The following is a 16,588-nucleotide window of genomic DNA, read 5'->3' on the forward strand; positions in this document are numbered from 1 at the left end:
ATAGGTTTCTTTCCATACCAAAGTTCATACGGAGATTTGTTACCTGAACTTGTGGGACCTGTTCTGTTCAGAATGTATGCCGCGGTATTAATGAGCTCTGCCCAAAGCACTTGTGGTAAAGGCTCATGAGCATACATCAACGATCTGCCTGTCTCAACTAGGGTTCTGTTCTCCCTTTCGCTTACTCCGTTTTGTTCCGGTGTGTACGGGGTGACGAGTCGCTGTACTATTCCATGAGTGTCTAAAACACTTTTTATGGACGCATTGTCAAATTCGCCGCCGTTGTCACTCAAAAGGCATTTTATGGTGTGTCCGACTGTTTTAGTTTGAGCGATCATCAAAACTAACTTGTCTTTGACCTCGGACTTCTTGCGTATAAAGTACACCATACGGTAGCCGGTAAAGTCGTCTTTAAACAAAACGTAGTACTTATAGTTTGAGAAGCTAGGTTGAAACGGTCCACAAACGTCGGTGTGTACGATTTCTCCGGGCGCGGTAGCTCGGGTTCTTGTACCGAATTTAAGTCGATGCGCCTTTCCAAAGATGCAGCCTTCACAGGTCTCTTTATCCATCGGCAAGTTTAGACCTAGTTCCCGTTGGATCGTCGCTTTTACGTGTCTTTTATTTTGGTGAGCGAGTCTCTCGTGGTACAGTTGCATCGTTGCTGTAGTTGCAAAGACTTCGGGTGGTGTTTCTGGCAGTACGGGTTTTACTTCCAGTCGATATAAACCACCTTGTTTTTGTCTCTTCCCTATTAAGCATACTTTCCCGTTGACAATGACGTTGCATTCAGTTGTCTTGGATGAAAAGGTGCTATTCGGGACTCGGTCGTGAAGTGCGAGTACGGAGAAGAGGTTCTTGCTTATGGCCGGAACGTACCAGACGTCTTGCAGGCTGATGTCGATTTGTTTCCCGTTAACATATCCTCTGAGCTGTACTGTTCCTTTGCCTTTGGCACGGACTTCATTACCAGCGGCCGTTGTAACAGTGTAGTTCTCATTGAAATGTTCGTAGGTTTGGAAAATGTCAGCTCTGTTGGTGACGTGGCTTGTTGCGCCATTATCGATGTACCAGTTCTCGTTGTCCCGTGAAACTGTGAAGATTTCGTTGTCTTCTAAAGACATCAGTAACAAGTTAGCGGTCTTTGAAGTAGAAGGCGTTTCTGTCTGGGTCGGATTTTGACTCTTAGGAGGTCTACCATCACGGATCCATTTTCGACAGTTGCGTACTCTGTGGCCAATACCTAGACAGTAGTTGCATTTAAGCTTCTTGTCCTTCTTCTTCTCCATATTCGAAACCAGGGCTTCCGATTGATGCGAGAGTGCGTTGTTACCTTGCAGTGCTCTTTCAAATGCGCAGAGATGACTGGTTAGGTTTTCTATGGTACGGTTGGATTTGGGCAGGAGGAGCCAGCTACTTCTGAAGCTGAAGTATGAATCGTCAAGCGTGTCCAGTATTTTACAAACAAGTAGCAGTTCGGGTAGCTCTTGGTTACTGTCCTTCTTGAGTTCTTGATTTAATTCAGTCCAGATGTTCTTTAAGTTTGACATGTGGGTGGCTAAGTCGACTGCTCGATCCTTCTTAAAGCTAAAGAAATTCATACACAGGTTGTAGGTTTTATCCTCATTTGTTCCGTCGAACAGCCTGTGGAGTTCTAACCAGACATCACGTACTTTAGTGAACCGCATTACTTTTCGAAGTGTGTCTTCTTGCATATTGGTGGTAAGTATAAGGATAGCACTGGCATCAGCTTTATCAAACTTATCTTTCTGTTGTTGATAAGCTGCCAATTCAGCATCGCCGCATCCGGTAGGTGGACGAGTTGGTTCCTGGAACAATCCTTCTACTACTTCTAGGGCCGACGGTACGGTGCGTAGTAGGCATAAGGCTTTGTACTTCCAGGTGTCCCAGTTTTTTCCATCTAGTAGGCCGATCTGAAGCTTTCCTGTAATACCTTCCATTTTCGTAGTCTGGGCCCGTAACCTGATGTGATTCAGGGATCTTACCAGCACAGTCCTCTGATCTTTAAAACGCAGAGCGCATGCAGTTACGAATAATATACTAACACACTTTTATAAATTATAGTTAATTTCGCGGATGTTTTAGATTTTAAACGGAATCACAGTTTCTTTCTATTCTTGTTTATACTTGACACTTTTTCAACTGACAGAAGTTTTTTCCTTCACAAGATTGTCACTATCTATGTCTATGTTTACTTTTGTAAGGAGTTTCTAAGTCTATCAACTCCAACAAAAATGATCATCATTATTTTCTGCGATAGGATGTCCACTACCACAATTATAGTGACTTGAGTTTCTTGCGCTGCTTCTTGTCAGCACTGGCCCATTTATTGTCCCGAAGCAGTGGTAGAGTTAATACTGGGATGTGTAAAAGTGCTTTTTAAAAGCCTTTTTGCAAAAATAAATGAGTTTTATGAGTTTTTTACTGCTGAACATGATATTTCCATACTAAACTTATTTCCAACTAGGGTGTAATGCCTAGATAATAAATGTTGATAAACTTTGTACCTATTTTGCAGTGCGTCTGTGACGGCCACATTTGTACTGGAAGACATGACTGAGAAGCAGTTCATGCGGTCTGTGGTGGGACAGTCATCCGAGCACAAAATTGATGGACAGGTAAGGTTATTGATCAAACATGCTTGAGAATATTTGCCTAAAGAAGTATGTAGTTTTATCTGCAGTTGTGCCTAGCAAATGACATTTGGCTAACTAATAGGATTTTGAATTTTTGCAAGCATTATTATTTACTTGAAAGAAAACTAAAGCCAGTCTTACCTGGTCCTTAATAATAAAAATCTCACAACACATTGTTGTTTATTTACATATTACTAACCACCTTTGTGGGGTGTGTGAGTGAGTGGGGCCACAGTTAAGAGAAATGATTATGTATAAATAAAAATGAATTGATGTTCGTTAGTCTGATTAAAACTCGAGAACGGCTGGGCCGATTGAGCTGATTTTAGTTTTAAAATGTTTGTCGTAGTCCAGGGTAGGTCTAAACGGTGAGCAAATACGCGCGCGATATTGTTTTTCTGTGACAGACAAAATTCCACGCGGGCGAAGCCGCGGGCGGAAAGCTAGTTTTAAATAAAACTGTAATAACTGTGGATTTTTAAAGCTATAATAAATAAAATAAATAATAAACCACCGATTTGCAGTCGGTGTCGGTGAGCAGCTACCTGGGCGAGCTGGAGAAGCTGGGCATCAACGTGAAGGCCAAGAACTTCCTGGTGTTCCAGGGCGCCGTCGAGAGCATCGCCATGAAGAACCCCAAAGAGAGAACTGCCCTGTTTGAAGAGATCAGTGGGTACGTATCTGGAGCTCAATAAGATGATCCCATGCGATAGATTAAAATAAACACTTGTTTAAATTTTATTAATAACATGTTTACATTTCCTGGTTGGTACCAATAGTAAATGTTGTGCTTGTTTGAGTCCAATTTAAAATATCCAAGGATTGATGTGAGCAGAGGTGGAATTGTGTAAAGCAATCGTAATTATTTGACAGTTCATAACGCACGATTATTCTGTCAAACACTTTGTTTAGCTGACTTTATTGTACATTATGAACTGTCAAATGATTACGATTGCTTTACACAATTCCACCTCAGGTTGGACTATTAGTAAACACTGACTGTTAGTGGTTCTTCATATCTGGCTCAAAGGATCAATTTTTTTCATTAAATGTTTAGTGTGAGAACTGCGCTCGCGCGTAATTATATTGCTCTCGTGACTGTGCGACGGGCGGCCGCAGTGAGTGTGCGAGCGCAACAGCAGTACAATTACGCGCGAGCGATAAGAATGGGTAGCTTGGGGTCATTGGACGAAATTCTATGTGCTTGGCGACCGGACTTTAAACAAAGAATGCTTGCAGGTCGGGCGTGCTAAAGGAGCAGTACGAGGCGTGCCGCGCGGAGGTGAACCGCGCCGACGAGGAGGCGCAATTCTCGTACCAGAAGAAGAAGGGCGTGGCGGCCGAGCGCAAGGAGGCCAAGTTCGAGAAGGAGGAGGCCGAGAAATACACGCGCCTTAAGCAGGAGCTGGTGAGCTACTTACACTAAAGCAAACACAAACACTTTCAGGGGGCATAGTGTGTGTGTGAGTTTACCTCAAACGCATTCGATATTGACTGCGTAAAAAAGTGACATTAAATGTATGACGGATTGTACAGCGCCCGTAGCGGAAACTTTCAAGAACTAAAATCTTCATATATTTTTTTAACGCAGTCGATATCGAATTCGTTTGACGTAAACTCACACTACGCCCTAGTTCACTTTTCAAAGGATCTCGGGCAGGTGAAGCTAGTGGCGATAACTCTTAAGACTTCATTTATAATCCTCGAGACCGATTTTTCTGGCAACCCTAGCTAGGAGTCTCAAATTTTGCATTGGGGTTCCTTTTAAAACGTAGGTGCTCACTAATAATGGATTTTACGAAACTCCACACCTAAGGGGGGTAAAACGGGATCCACGCGTACGAAGTCGCGAGTGGCCGCTAGTTTTAAATACATATTATTTACTCGTTCGTTCGTTCGTTTCAGCCGAAAGACGTCCACTGCTGGACAAAGGCCTCCCCCAAGATTTTCCACAATTAATGGTCCTGCGCTGCCCGCATCCAGGCTTTTCCCATGACCTTTATCAGATCGTCGGTCCGCCTAGTAAGAAAGAAAGATACATTTATTACAATGGACATCACACAAATACAGGCAATTACATAGACATGACAGTGGCACATAATAATGGAAGAAGAAAAAGGTAGTAGAAGGCCTGTCCACGCTACGGTGGTCGCCACTCGAGAACTTTTCTGCCCCAACGACCATCGTCTCTACAAGCTATGTGCCCCGCCCACTGCCACTTGATTTTAGCAATGCTGCGAGCTATGTCGGTCACTTTGGTTCTCTTGGCAGAGATGCGACTTACAGTAAAGCAAAGACAAAAACTTTCAGTTCACTTTTCAAAGGATCTCGGCAGGTAAAGCTACTGCAACCGATAACTAACGCCCGTATTCACAAACGATGCTTGCTTAAGTGAAGCAGCAAATCGAACGCATAGCGTTGAATAGAGCTCTGTGGTAGATTCGTGTGTCACCCTGTGCGTCCACGCGCACTGTGAGACCTCATAATGTTTGTGAATATGGGCGTATGACTCTTCATTTATAAGTCTGGAGACCGATTTTTCAATAAGCTTTAAAATGACGTCAGAGTCACATTTGATAGAGTGGTGTTTTGACAATTCGGATTTTGTTATCCTTACCGTTAGTTAATTACTGGCAACTAGTGGTGACTGAGTTTGTTCCGGCGTTTCTTCTCAGCACTTGCTAATGTTTGTCTCGAAGCGCTGGTAGGGCATAAAAGATAAGGAGACATGTAAAATGCCCCTTAAGGGCTACCTTTTTATCTTACTGTTACGTTCATAAGTGCCTTGTCAATTTTTTTTATCGTACTGCATTTGACGTTCATAAGTACCTGGTCAAAATTGAACAATACATTTTTGATTAGATTTGATTTGAACACTTCTCATCCTATCCCAACAGCAAGAACAAAAGGTGGAGCTCCAGCTGTTCCACCTGTACCACAACGAGAAAGAGATCCAGGGCTACGAGGAGGAGCTTCAACACAAGCAGGCCGAACTGGCCAAGGCCGAGAAGCGGCGCGCCAAGCAAGACGACGCGCTCAAGGACAAGAAGAAAGAGGCGGGAGCCGTGCAGCGCGAGCTCGCCAAGATCGACCAGGACATCCGCGAAGTGGTCAGTACGCTGCAGATGAAGTCCGGTCGCCGAGCAGATAGAATTTCGTCCAATGACCCTGACGCTGGCGTGTAATTATATTGCTGTCGTGCACGCACACTCACTGCGGCCGCCCATCGCACAGTCGCGACAGCAATATAATTCATCATCATCATCATCATTTCAGCCATAGGACGTCCACTGCTGAACATAGGCCTCCCCCAATGCTTTCCATGTTGATCGATTGGTAGCGGCCTGTGTCCAGCGCTTCCCTGCAATATAATTACGTGCGAGTAATAAGGATGGGTAGCTTGGAGTCATTCAATAAAATTATATCTGCTCCGCGACCGGACTTTAGATATTTAAGTCTTAACTTGTGATAAGCATGTATTTTTTATTTTCTCTTTGAGGTCTTTGAAATTCTAAACGGCTGCACTTTGTAGGTCGCGTAGCGAAAGTTGAGGCGAATGCCTACACATTGCACATTCAAGTTCAAAACTCGTATACACTAGCTATCTCGCTCTTGCTAAATGTGTGATAATGAAATGATACAAATCTTTGCTTGTGTTGTTCGGCTCAACTCTCGCAGCGCGAGTGAATAATTTCGTACTATTTTTGCGGTGAGCGCTCGTATACCGCTAAGAGATACTTTGAATTTACGCTTTATCTATTTTTATTAAATTCTTTATCGACATAAAATTCAACTTCATCGCTAACCCATTCAACAGGAAGCGGAGATATCCAAGAAGCGGCCGACGTTCATCAAGGCGAAGGAGCGCGTCACGCACACGCAGAAGAAGTTGGAGAGCGCGATCAAGACTCTGGAGCAGGCGCGGAAGGCGCACGAGGCGCACCAGGCCGACATCCGCAAGCTGGAGGACGAGCTGCGAGAGGTCGAGGAGCAGAAGGCCGCCTGGGAGCACACCGCCGGCGCCGGCACCGCGCGCCGCGCCGACGTGCACCTGGAGGAGGCGCAGGTACACCCGGGGGCGCAGGCCCGCAGCATGCAGCAGCAGGAGGCCGCCTGGGAGCACACCGCCGGCGCCGGCACCGCGCGCCGCGCCGACGTGCACCTGGAGGAGGCGCAGGTACACCCGGGGGCGCAGGCCCGCAGCATGCAGCAGCAGGAGGCCGCCTGGGAGCACACCGCCGGCGCCGGCACCGCGCGCCGCGCCGACGTGCACCTGGAGGAGGCGCAGGTACACCCGGGGGCGCAGGCCCGCAGCATGCAGCAGCAGGAGGCCGCCTGGGAGCACACCGCCGGCGCCGGCACCGCGCGCCGCGCCGACGTGCACCTGGAGGAGGCGCAGGTACACCCGGGGGCGCAGGCCCGCAGCATGCAGCAGCAGGAGGCCGCCTGGGAGCACACCGCCGGCGCCGGCACCGCGCGCCGCGCCGACGTGCACCTGGAGGAGGCGCAGGTACACCCGGGGGCGCAGGCCCGCAGCATGCAGCAGCAGGAGGCCGCCTGGGAGCACACCGCCGGCGCCGGCACCGCGCGCCGCGCCGACGTGCACCTGGAGGAGGCGCAGGTACACCCGGGGGCGCAGGCCCGCAGCATGCAGCAGCAGGAGGCCGCCTGGGAGCACACCGCCGGCGCCGGCACCGCGCGCCGCGCCGACGTGCACCTGGAGGAGGCGCAGGTACACCCGGGGGCGCAGGCCCGCAGCATGCAGCAGCAGGAGGCCGCCTGGGAGCACACCGCCGGCGCCGGCACCGCGCGCCGCGCCGACGTGCACCTGGAGGAGGCGCAGGTACACCCGGGGGCGCAGGCCCGCAGCATGCAGCAGCAGGAGGCCGCCTGGGAGCACACCGCCGGCGCCGGCACCGCGCGCCGCGCCGACGTGCACCTGGAGGAGGCGCAGGTACACCCGGGGGCGCAGGCCCGCAGCATGCAGCAGCAGGAGGCCGCCTGGGAGCACACCGCCGGCGCCGGCACCGGCTAACTTTTCCGCTGGCTTTTTGTGTGTATTCAATGAGGGCTATCGTTTTTATACTTAACAGTTGGCACCCCTGGCGATTGACAGGACCTTACTCTACAGTGGCGCCATCTTAATGAGTGCAAATGCGACAGTTCTCCTACCACTTTAGCGCTCACAAGTTGGCGCCACTGTCTTCGCTACTAGCAAGTGACAGGACCTTACTCTACAGTGGCGCTAACTGGTGAGCGCTAAAATGATAGCCCTCATTGACTGTAATTCTACTAACGTTACACCATGACATCTGATTTTTATGTATAATATTTGGACAATAATTAGAAGTATTTTCCCCAACAACCAAACAGTTTTGACTGTTCCAACTCTTTGCCAGACTGTTTTTTTAGGCTAGCTCCCAAAGCCACGATGACCCAAACTTCATAATTCACCAACAGTATATCCTATATTGGGAGCATACGCTGACAAACTTTCAGCTTTTATAAAATGACGTAGGTCTGGCGTTCATTAGCTCTAAGTCTATTACGTCTATCCATTTGGACTCGCTCGCCGAAATGCACGTTCACACTCAGCTCGATTGACCGAAACTACATCGCATCGCATTTATGTCATCTATAACAGTGTATAATGTATCGCAGATCCGCGAGTACGAGGAGCTGAAGATGGAGGCGTCGCGGCAGGCGGCGCGCTACCTGCAGGAGCTGGACTCCGTGAACCGCGAGCAGAAGGCCGACCAGGACCGCCTGGACAACGAGCTGCGCCGCAAGGGCGAGTTCGAGAACAAGCATCGACAGAAGGTGCGCCCACACAACTCATCCTAAACTAAAGCCTGGTCCGTGAGCACGTAGAATCCCGTCCAATGACCCCAAGCTACCCATCCTTATCGCTCGCGCGTAATTATATTGCTGTCGCGACTGTGCGACGCGCGCCCGCAGTGAGTGTGCGAAACTATATCTATAAAAGCGAAAGGTCATTGACTCACTCATCACGAAATCTCAGAAACAACAAGTGCTAAGAGTCTCAAATTTTGCATAATCCTTTTAGAAAATAGGGACTTACTAAGACGGGAATTTTGCAAAATTGAACCCCACGGGAAACAGGATTCACGCGTACGAAGTCGCTTGCGGCCGCTAGTTATTTTATATTACTAAACATTTGGCACCACTTCAAACTATTATGTTGCATTTTTACCATAAATTATATTGTAGGAGATGTGAAGATTTGCGGCGACCGTCCCTATACAGTGTGAGTCACGTTAAAGTGTACATATGAAAATAGATGAAACTAAACCTATTTTTATCGACAAAAAAGAAGTCAAAAAATTTTTGAGATTTTTTTTTAATTTTTTATAGAATTTTTTTTCTTCCAATTACTTATTGTAAAGAAAACGTAATAACTTTTAAACTAAGCGGTATATCCTGATAAAATAAAAACAGTAATAATGCTAAATAACAGGCGATACTAAAAAAAATACATAAAGTACACAAAAAAGGCCAACAAATAATAAAAAATGATACTTTTTTTAAAAAATCTGCTTAAAAATTCGTGTTTTTTTGGTTATTTGATAAATTTCTCCAAAAAATGCCCCTATAACCGGTAGTTTTTATTACTTTGTATTATTTTCTATCGTATTACCTTCGTAAAACCAAAAATCGCATGTCTCTATCCCTATCACAACGTTTGCAATGATCGTTTGAACTAAGCCTCTCCGGGCGCGCCATTCAACGCTTCGTTAACAACAAAACTGAAAATGGCTCTAGATTTGTAATTTTGATAAAGACAAGTTAGATTTCAAATAAAAACAAAAGATTTCGAAGTAAAATTAGCATTTTAGTTAAAATTAAAATTGTCTCTACCTGTAGCGGAGAATAATGTTGTGGCAGGCCTTTGTTCAAACGATCATAGCAAATGTTGTGATAGGGATAGAGACATGCGATTTTTGGTTTTACAAAGATAATACGATAGAGAATAATAGAAAGTAATAAAAACTACCGGTTATAGGGGCATTTTTTGGAGAAATTTATCAAATAACCAAAAAAACACGAATTTTTAAGCAGTTTTTTTTCAAAAAGTATCATTTTTTATTATTTGTTGGCATTTTTTGTGTATTTTATGTATTATTTTAGTATCGCCTGTTATTTTGCATTATTATTGTTTTTATTTTATCTGGATATACCGCTTAGTTTAAAAGTTATTACGTTTTCTTTACAACAAGTAATTGGAAGAAAAAAAATTCTATAAAAAAATAAAAAAAAATCTCAAAAAATTTTTGACCTCTTTTTTGTCGATAAAAATAGGTCTAGTTTCATCTATTTTCATATGTACACTTTAACGTGACTCACACTGTATAAGTCAGCGCGCAGTGCGACTCGGGCTCACTTTGCCTTCAGCCGTCGCTGCGATCGGAATTCTCGGATTTTGCATTTTGTGTGTTAATTATTTTTGATTGTAATTTGTTTTCTTATTAAAATCAGTGCGAAGTCATTTTTGTCTTTTTAAAAAAGTACTTTCCCTCGGGATTCGCTACAATATATTTATCACTGTCACGGGATTTTGCAAAAAAATACTTTTATAATGGTTAACAGTTATTTACCTTCCCGACCTTTCAACTCGGTTGCACGAGTTATGGTCACGGGCAGACTGAGGAGATACGGCGCCGTCTGCTCGGGCGCAGGATAAATAATTATCTGTTTATCGTTATAAAATTGTTTTTGTTGCAAAATCCCGTAACAGCCATGCGATAATTTTCCTATCGCGCTCACTAGCTGGCGCCACCGTCTTAGCCACTAGCAAATGACAGAACATTACAGTGGCGCCAACCGGCAAATACAATAGCCCCCATTACACTCTTATACATCATAGTAACATTTACACGTATTTGTTGCAGGGTCATGAACGTAACGAAGCTATGAAGAGGGTGGAAAAACTAAACGAGCACATCAAGAGCTCGGAGCAAGCGTTGGAAGAGCAGCGGCGGTTGAGAGCTGAACTACAGGTACGATACCAATTCTCGACCCCGTTGTACGGCGTCGCTTCGGTCTCGTGGCCATCTTGCGTTAACGTTTTGCTATTATAACCGTCTTGCAGTGTCTCTTTGCTCTTATGACTGTACCATGTTTTCGCTATGACCAGCTAGTTCTGGTGAAATGAAATAATAGTTTATTCGGTACATAGGCCCTTTCCAGGGCACTTATACACGTCCCAAATATAGCTTGCCCTACCATCACTTAGAGACAACATAATTATGGGCTGGTGCTGAAAAGAAGTGGCGGAAGAAACTCAGTCACCTTTGTCAGCCTCTTTTTCAATCCAATGCAGTAATTTATAGCTTACATGACACGTAACAAGTGCTATTCAGGTAAAGTCCACGCACTCTACTAGCTGTCATTTAAATAATCGTTTACTTTGTAGTATTTATTTATTTATTAGATCTACCAACATTGTTACATAACAACATGTACACTTAAAAATAACATCCTTTATCATAAGGATTTTCTTAACCTATACTTTGAATTTGAAATAAAGAACTTAAAAAAATCGAACTGCCTAAGGCGGGACTCGAACCCACGCAGTCGCCCGGCATGCGGAAGATAGTGGGTTCGAGTCCCGCTTTAGGCAGTATGATTTTACAAGTTGTTTTTTTTAAATTAAGTTCGAGAAGCGACTCTATTCTCTAAGAAATGTTAATAAGTTTGAATTTATGAATAGGTAGTTCTATAAGAGAATAGCGGCCGCCCGCGACTTCGTCCGCGTGGATCCCGTTTTACCCCCTTTTCCCGAATTTTCTTTGCTATAAACCTCACGGAGCCCGAGACCTTTCCAACGAATGCAAAACCGTGGAAATCGGTTCGTGCGTTCTGGAGTTATAGCGTCAGGGAGGAAAACCCGACTTATTTTTATATAGTAGATTGTGGTGGTGGTACTTTATGGTAGTGTAAGACGTGTGTTTTGGCAGGCCGACGTGGGCGAGTGCCGCGGGCGCGCGGCCGAGTTGCAGGCGCAGCTGGAGGACGTGGCGGGGCAGCTGGGCGACGCGCGCGTCGACAAGCACGAGGAGGCGCGCCGCCGCAAGAAGCAGGAGATCGTCGAGAGCTTCAAGCGGGACATCCCCGGCGTGGTGAGTGCTGTTCAACTACGAACGAACGGAGAGCGGTGAAGGCAGCCGTAGATGGACGATCGGGCGCGCTCGGCAGTCTTCGGTTTTTTTTCTAAAGCCTGGTCCGTGAGCACGTAGAATTTTGTCCAATGACCCCAAGCTACCCATCCTTATCGCTCGCGCGTAATTATATTGCTGTCGCGACTGTGCGACGGGCGCCTGCAGTGAGTGTGCGAGCGCGACAGCAACATAATTACGCGCGAGCGATAAGGATGGGTAGCTTGGGGTCATTGGACAAAATTCTACGTGCTCACGGACCAGGCTTTAATTGTCTTTATTTTCTTCCAAATTAACGGCCGGCCGGCCAAGCAACGTGAATTTTGGAAATATTGGAAAAACTGCAAATCGTCAAATCTACGGTGAATATTTATTTCTTGTAGTTAACAGTGCCAAAACCCTTAGGCCGCGTTTCCACTATGCCGGATCGGCAGATTTGCCAGACGGACAGAGTGTTCACATTACACCGGATCCCGCAAGAAAATGGGACAGTTAACGAGTTCACTTTTGTCAAAAAATACAAGCCGAATGACGCGAGGGACCGATACTGGACAAACTCGTTCACAATGCGCCGGTCCGGTAACAAAACACTCGGTAAAAATTCCGGATTCAGGATAATGTGAATAGCTTCATATAAATTGTACAGCCACTAGCTGTTCCGGGAGGTTTACCGGTCCGGCAGATTTGCCGCTCTGGCGTAGTGCGAACCGGGCATTAGGCCTAGTTCACACAACAAATCGCGCGGTCGCTCGGCCTTAGGGCACGGTTACCGCTTCAGGGCCTCGCCAAAGAGAACCCAGAAACCACCCGGTTGTCGCGCGTGTTTGAAACAGGCCTTACTGTGACGTAGGTCACGCCCGACTGAGCGTGGCGTATTGTGATGTCACCCGGCCAGATTGCGCCCGGTCGTCTTGACTTCTCGTTCCGGGTTGACGAATATACTTAAAGCTTTAATACCTGACATTTTTAGTAATAATAAAATAGTAAAAACAGTAATACTGTCATTTTTCTTAGATGTTAATTGTCGGTCATGCTCACTTCTTCCTTGCCCGCAGTACGACCGCATGATCAACATGTGCCAGCCGACGCACAAGCGTTACAATGTGGCCATCACCAAGGTGCTGGGCAAGTACATGGAAGCCATCGTCGTGGACACCGAGAAGACGGCGCGCCGCTGCATCCAGGTCCTCAAGGAGCGAATGCTGGAGCCCGAGACCTTCCTGCCGCTCGACTACATCCAGGCCAAGCCGCTGCGGGAGAGGCTCAGGTGAGACGGCGCCGCTGCATCCAGGTCCTCAAGGAGCGTATGCTGGAGCCCGAGACCTTCCTGCCGCTCGACTACATCCAGGCCAAGCCGCTGCGGGAGAGGCTCAGGTGAGACGGCGCCGCTGCATCCAGGTCCTCAAGGAGCGTATGCTGGAGCCCGAGACCTTCCTGCCGGGAGACTACATCCAGGCCAAGCCGCTGCGGGAGAGGCTCAGGTGAGACGGCGCCGCTGCATCCAGGTCCTCAAGGAGCGGGTGCTGGAGCCCGAGACCTTCCTGCCGCTCGACTACATCCAGGCCAAGCCGCTGCGGGAGAGGCTCAGGTGAGACGGCGCCGCTGCATCCAGGTCCTCAAGGAGCGTATGCTGGAGCCCGGGACCTTCCTGCCGCTCGACTACATCCAGGCCAAGCCGCTGCGGGAGAGGCTCAGGTGAGACGGCGCCGCTGCATCCAGGTCCTCAAGGAGCGTATGCTGGAGCCCGAGACCTTCCTGCCGGGAGACTACATCCAGGCCAAGCCGCTGCGGGAGAGGCTCAGGTGAGACGGCGCCGCTGCATCCAGGTCCTCAAGGAGCGTATGCTGGAGCCCGAGACCTTCCTGCCGGGAGACTACATCCAGGCCAAGCCGCTGCGGGAGAGGCTCAGGTGAGACGGCGCCGCTGCATCCAGGTCCTCAAGGAGCGGGTGCTGGAGCCCGAGACCTTCCTGCCGCTCGACTACATCCAGGCCAAGCCGCTGCGGGAGAGGCTCAGGTGAGACGGCGCCGCTGCATCCAGGTCCTCAAGGAGCGTATGCTGGAGCCCGGGACCTTCCTGCCGCTCGACTACATCCAGGCCAAGCCGCTGCGGGAGAGGCTCAGGTGAGACGGCGCCGCTGCATCCAGGTCCTCAAGGAGCGTATGCTGGAGCCCGAGACCTTCCTGCCGGGAGACTACATCCAGGCCAAGCCGCTGCGGGAGAGGCTCAGGTGAGACGGCGCCGCTGCATCCAGGTCCTCAAGGAGCGGGTGCTGGAGCCCGAGACCTTCCTGCCGCTCGACTACATCCAGGCCAAGCCGCTGCGGGAGAGGCTCAGGTGAGACGGCGCCGCTGCATCCAGGTCCTCAAGGAGCGTATGCTGGAGCCCGGGACCTTCCTGCCGCTCGACTACATCCAGGCCAAGCCGCTGCGGGAGAGGCTCAGGTGAGACGGCGCCGCTGCATCCAGGTCCTCAAGGAGCGTATGCTGGAGCCCGAGACCTTCCTGCCGGGAGACTACATCCAGGCCAAGCCGCTGCGGGAGAGGCTCAGGTGAGACGGCGCCGCTGCATCCAGGTCCTCAAGGAGCGAATGCTGGAGCCCGAGACCTTCCTGCCGCTCGACTACATCCAGGCCAAGCCGCTGCGGGAGAGGCTCAGGTGAGACGGCGCCGCTGCATCCAGGTCCTCAAGGAGCGTATGCTGGAGCCCGAGACCTTCCTGCCGCTCGACTACATCCAGGCCAAGCCGCTGCGGGAGAGGCTCAGGTGAGACGGCGCCGCTGCATCCAGGTCCTCAAGGAGCGTATGCTGGAGCCCGAGACCTTCCTGCCGCTCGACTACATCCAGGCCAAGCCGCTGCGGGAGAGGCTCAGGTGAGACGGCGCCGCTGCATCCAGGTCCTCAAGGAGCGTATGCTGGAGCCCGAGACCTTCCTGCCGGGAGACTACATCCAGGCCAAGCCGCTGCGGGAGAGGCTCAGGTGAGACGGCGCCGCTGCATCCAGGTCCTCAAGGAGCGAATGCTGGAGCCCGAGACCTTCCTGCCGCTCGACTACATCCAGGCCAAGCCGCTGCGGGAGAGGCTCAGGTGAGACGGCGCCGCTGCATCCAGGTCCTCAAGGAGCGTATGCTGGAGCCCGGGACCTTCCTGCCGCTCGACTACATCCAGGCCAAGCCGCTGCGGGAGAGGCTCAGGTGAGACGGCGCCGCTGCATCCAGGTCCTCAAGGAGCGGGTGCTGGAGCCCGAGACCTTCCTGCCGCTCGACTACATCCAGGCCAAGCCGCTGCGGGAGAGGCTCAGGTGAGACGGCGCCGCTGCATCCAGGTCCTCAAGGAGCGTATGCTGGAGCCCGGGACCTTCCTGCCGCTCGACTACATCCAGGCCAAGCCGCTGCGGGAGAGGCTCAGGTGAGACGGCGCCGCTGCATCCAGGTCCTCAAGGAGCGTATGCTGGAGCCCGGGACCTTCCTGCCGCTCGACTACATCCAGGCCAAGCCGCTGCGGGAGAGGCTCAGGTGAGACGGCGCCGCTGCATCCAGGTCCTCAAGGAGCGTATGCTGGAGCCCGAGACCTTCCTGCCGGGAGACTACATCCAGGCCAAGCCGCTGCGGGAGAGGCTCAGGTGAGACGGCGCCGCTGCATCCAGGTCCTCAAGGAGCGTATGCTGGAGCCCGGGACCTTCCTGCCGGGAGACTACATCCAGGTCAAGCCGCTGCGGGCGAGGCTCAGGTGAATGACTGAAGACACTATCGAAGAAACCAGCTCTTCGTATTTTTAGATCTTCAACTTCTAAATGTTGCTGAACAGGTAAGCACGTCGTACATTAAAAGAAAGAAAAACATTTATTTGGTTCCAACTTAAAATATAACACACAGATAACAAAAAGCAAGTACAAGTTAGAACCAAAATTGGCCACCGCTCAGCATGTGTCATGCTCTGGAGTAGTAAATAAAACCGAGAACATGACGCTGTTATTCTGCGGTGACCATTTTTGGAGAGAGCTGGAATACTGGCCTATAATTAATTATTAACAAACATGAGACAACACACAAAAAAAAAAACAAACAAAAGAGAAAAAACAAAATAAAAAATACAACATTAAACATTATACCGCGCTATCTTCATTTTGACCTACTTTTGCAAATACTCGCGTACATTTCTAGCGTAACAGATTAGAATACAAGTTTGGTCCTTCGAGCCGGATCTCTTGTACATCTCCTTTTCTGGTAAGGTGACATAAACCCTAGGGTACATTGACGTCTTGTCTCCAGGGACATCAAAGAGCCGAAGAACGTAAAGCTGCTGTTCGACGTGCTGCGCTTCGAGCCGCCAGCCATCCACCGCGCCGTGCTGTTCGTGACCAACAACGCGCTGGTCTGCGAGACGCCCGAGGACGCCTCGCGCGTGGCCTACGACCTCGACCGCATCAAGAACTCGCGCTACGACGTATGTACTCTACTGTACACTATCTACAGGGTGTAATTTTTTAATGTTTTAGTTGGTTCAATTCCCGGGTGTGACAAGCTTTTTGGAAAAGTTTAAATGCAGTTCCATTTCTTTTCAAAAATAAAAGAATGTTTTCTTTGAGTTTGGAGGAGGAGGAGGAGGATCCCTTATGAAATGAAATGGTGGCCTTACAAAATTCCACAGTACAGTACCGTACCGTACACTATGTCACTATATTACCGTCTCTTACAGTCCAGTACTCTCCCGTACTACAGTACAGTACTCTCCAGTACGGTACAGCACCCTCCCG

General features: G+C 49.2%; 1 protein-coding gene across 1 annotated transcript in view; it reads left to right on the forward strand.

Moving 5' to 3' along the window:
- LOC135075364 (structural maintenance of chromosomes protein 1A) overlaps positions 1-16,588 on the forward strand; it is a 39,437-nt gene that overhangs the window by 3,972 nt on the left and 18,877 nt on the right. Inside the window, exons 3-12 of the mRNA XM_063969811.1 lie at positions 2,540-2,639; positions 3,182-3,330; positions 3,897-4,065; positions 5,555-5,767; positions 6,475-7,611; positions 8,319-8,477; positions 10,568-10,675; positions 11,636-11,797; positions 12,889-13,100; positions 16,104-16,278. Coding sequence (XP_063825881.1) covers positions 2,540-2,639; positions 3,182-3,330; positions 3,897-4,065; positions 5,555-5,767; positions 6,475-7,611; positions 8,319-8,477; positions 10,568-10,675; positions 11,636-11,797; positions 12,889-13,100; positions 16,104-16,278 — 2,584 coding nt within the window. The remainder of the gene's footprint in view (positions 1-2,539; positions 2,640-3,181; positions 3,331-3,896; positions 4,066-5,554; positions 5,768-6,474; positions 7,612-8,318; positions 8,478-10,567; positions 10,676-11,635; positions 11,798-12,888; positions 13,101-16,103; positions 16,279-16,588) is intronic.

Source organism: Ostrinia nubilalis, chromosome 10 (assembly GCF_963855985.1).
Source record: "Ostrinia nubilalis chromosome 10, ilOstNubi1.1, whole genome shotgun sequence".
In the NCBI taxonomy this organism is placed as follows: domain Eukaryota; kingdom Metazoa; phylum Arthropoda; class Insecta; order Lepidoptera; family Crambidae; genus Ostrinia; species Ostrinia nubilalis.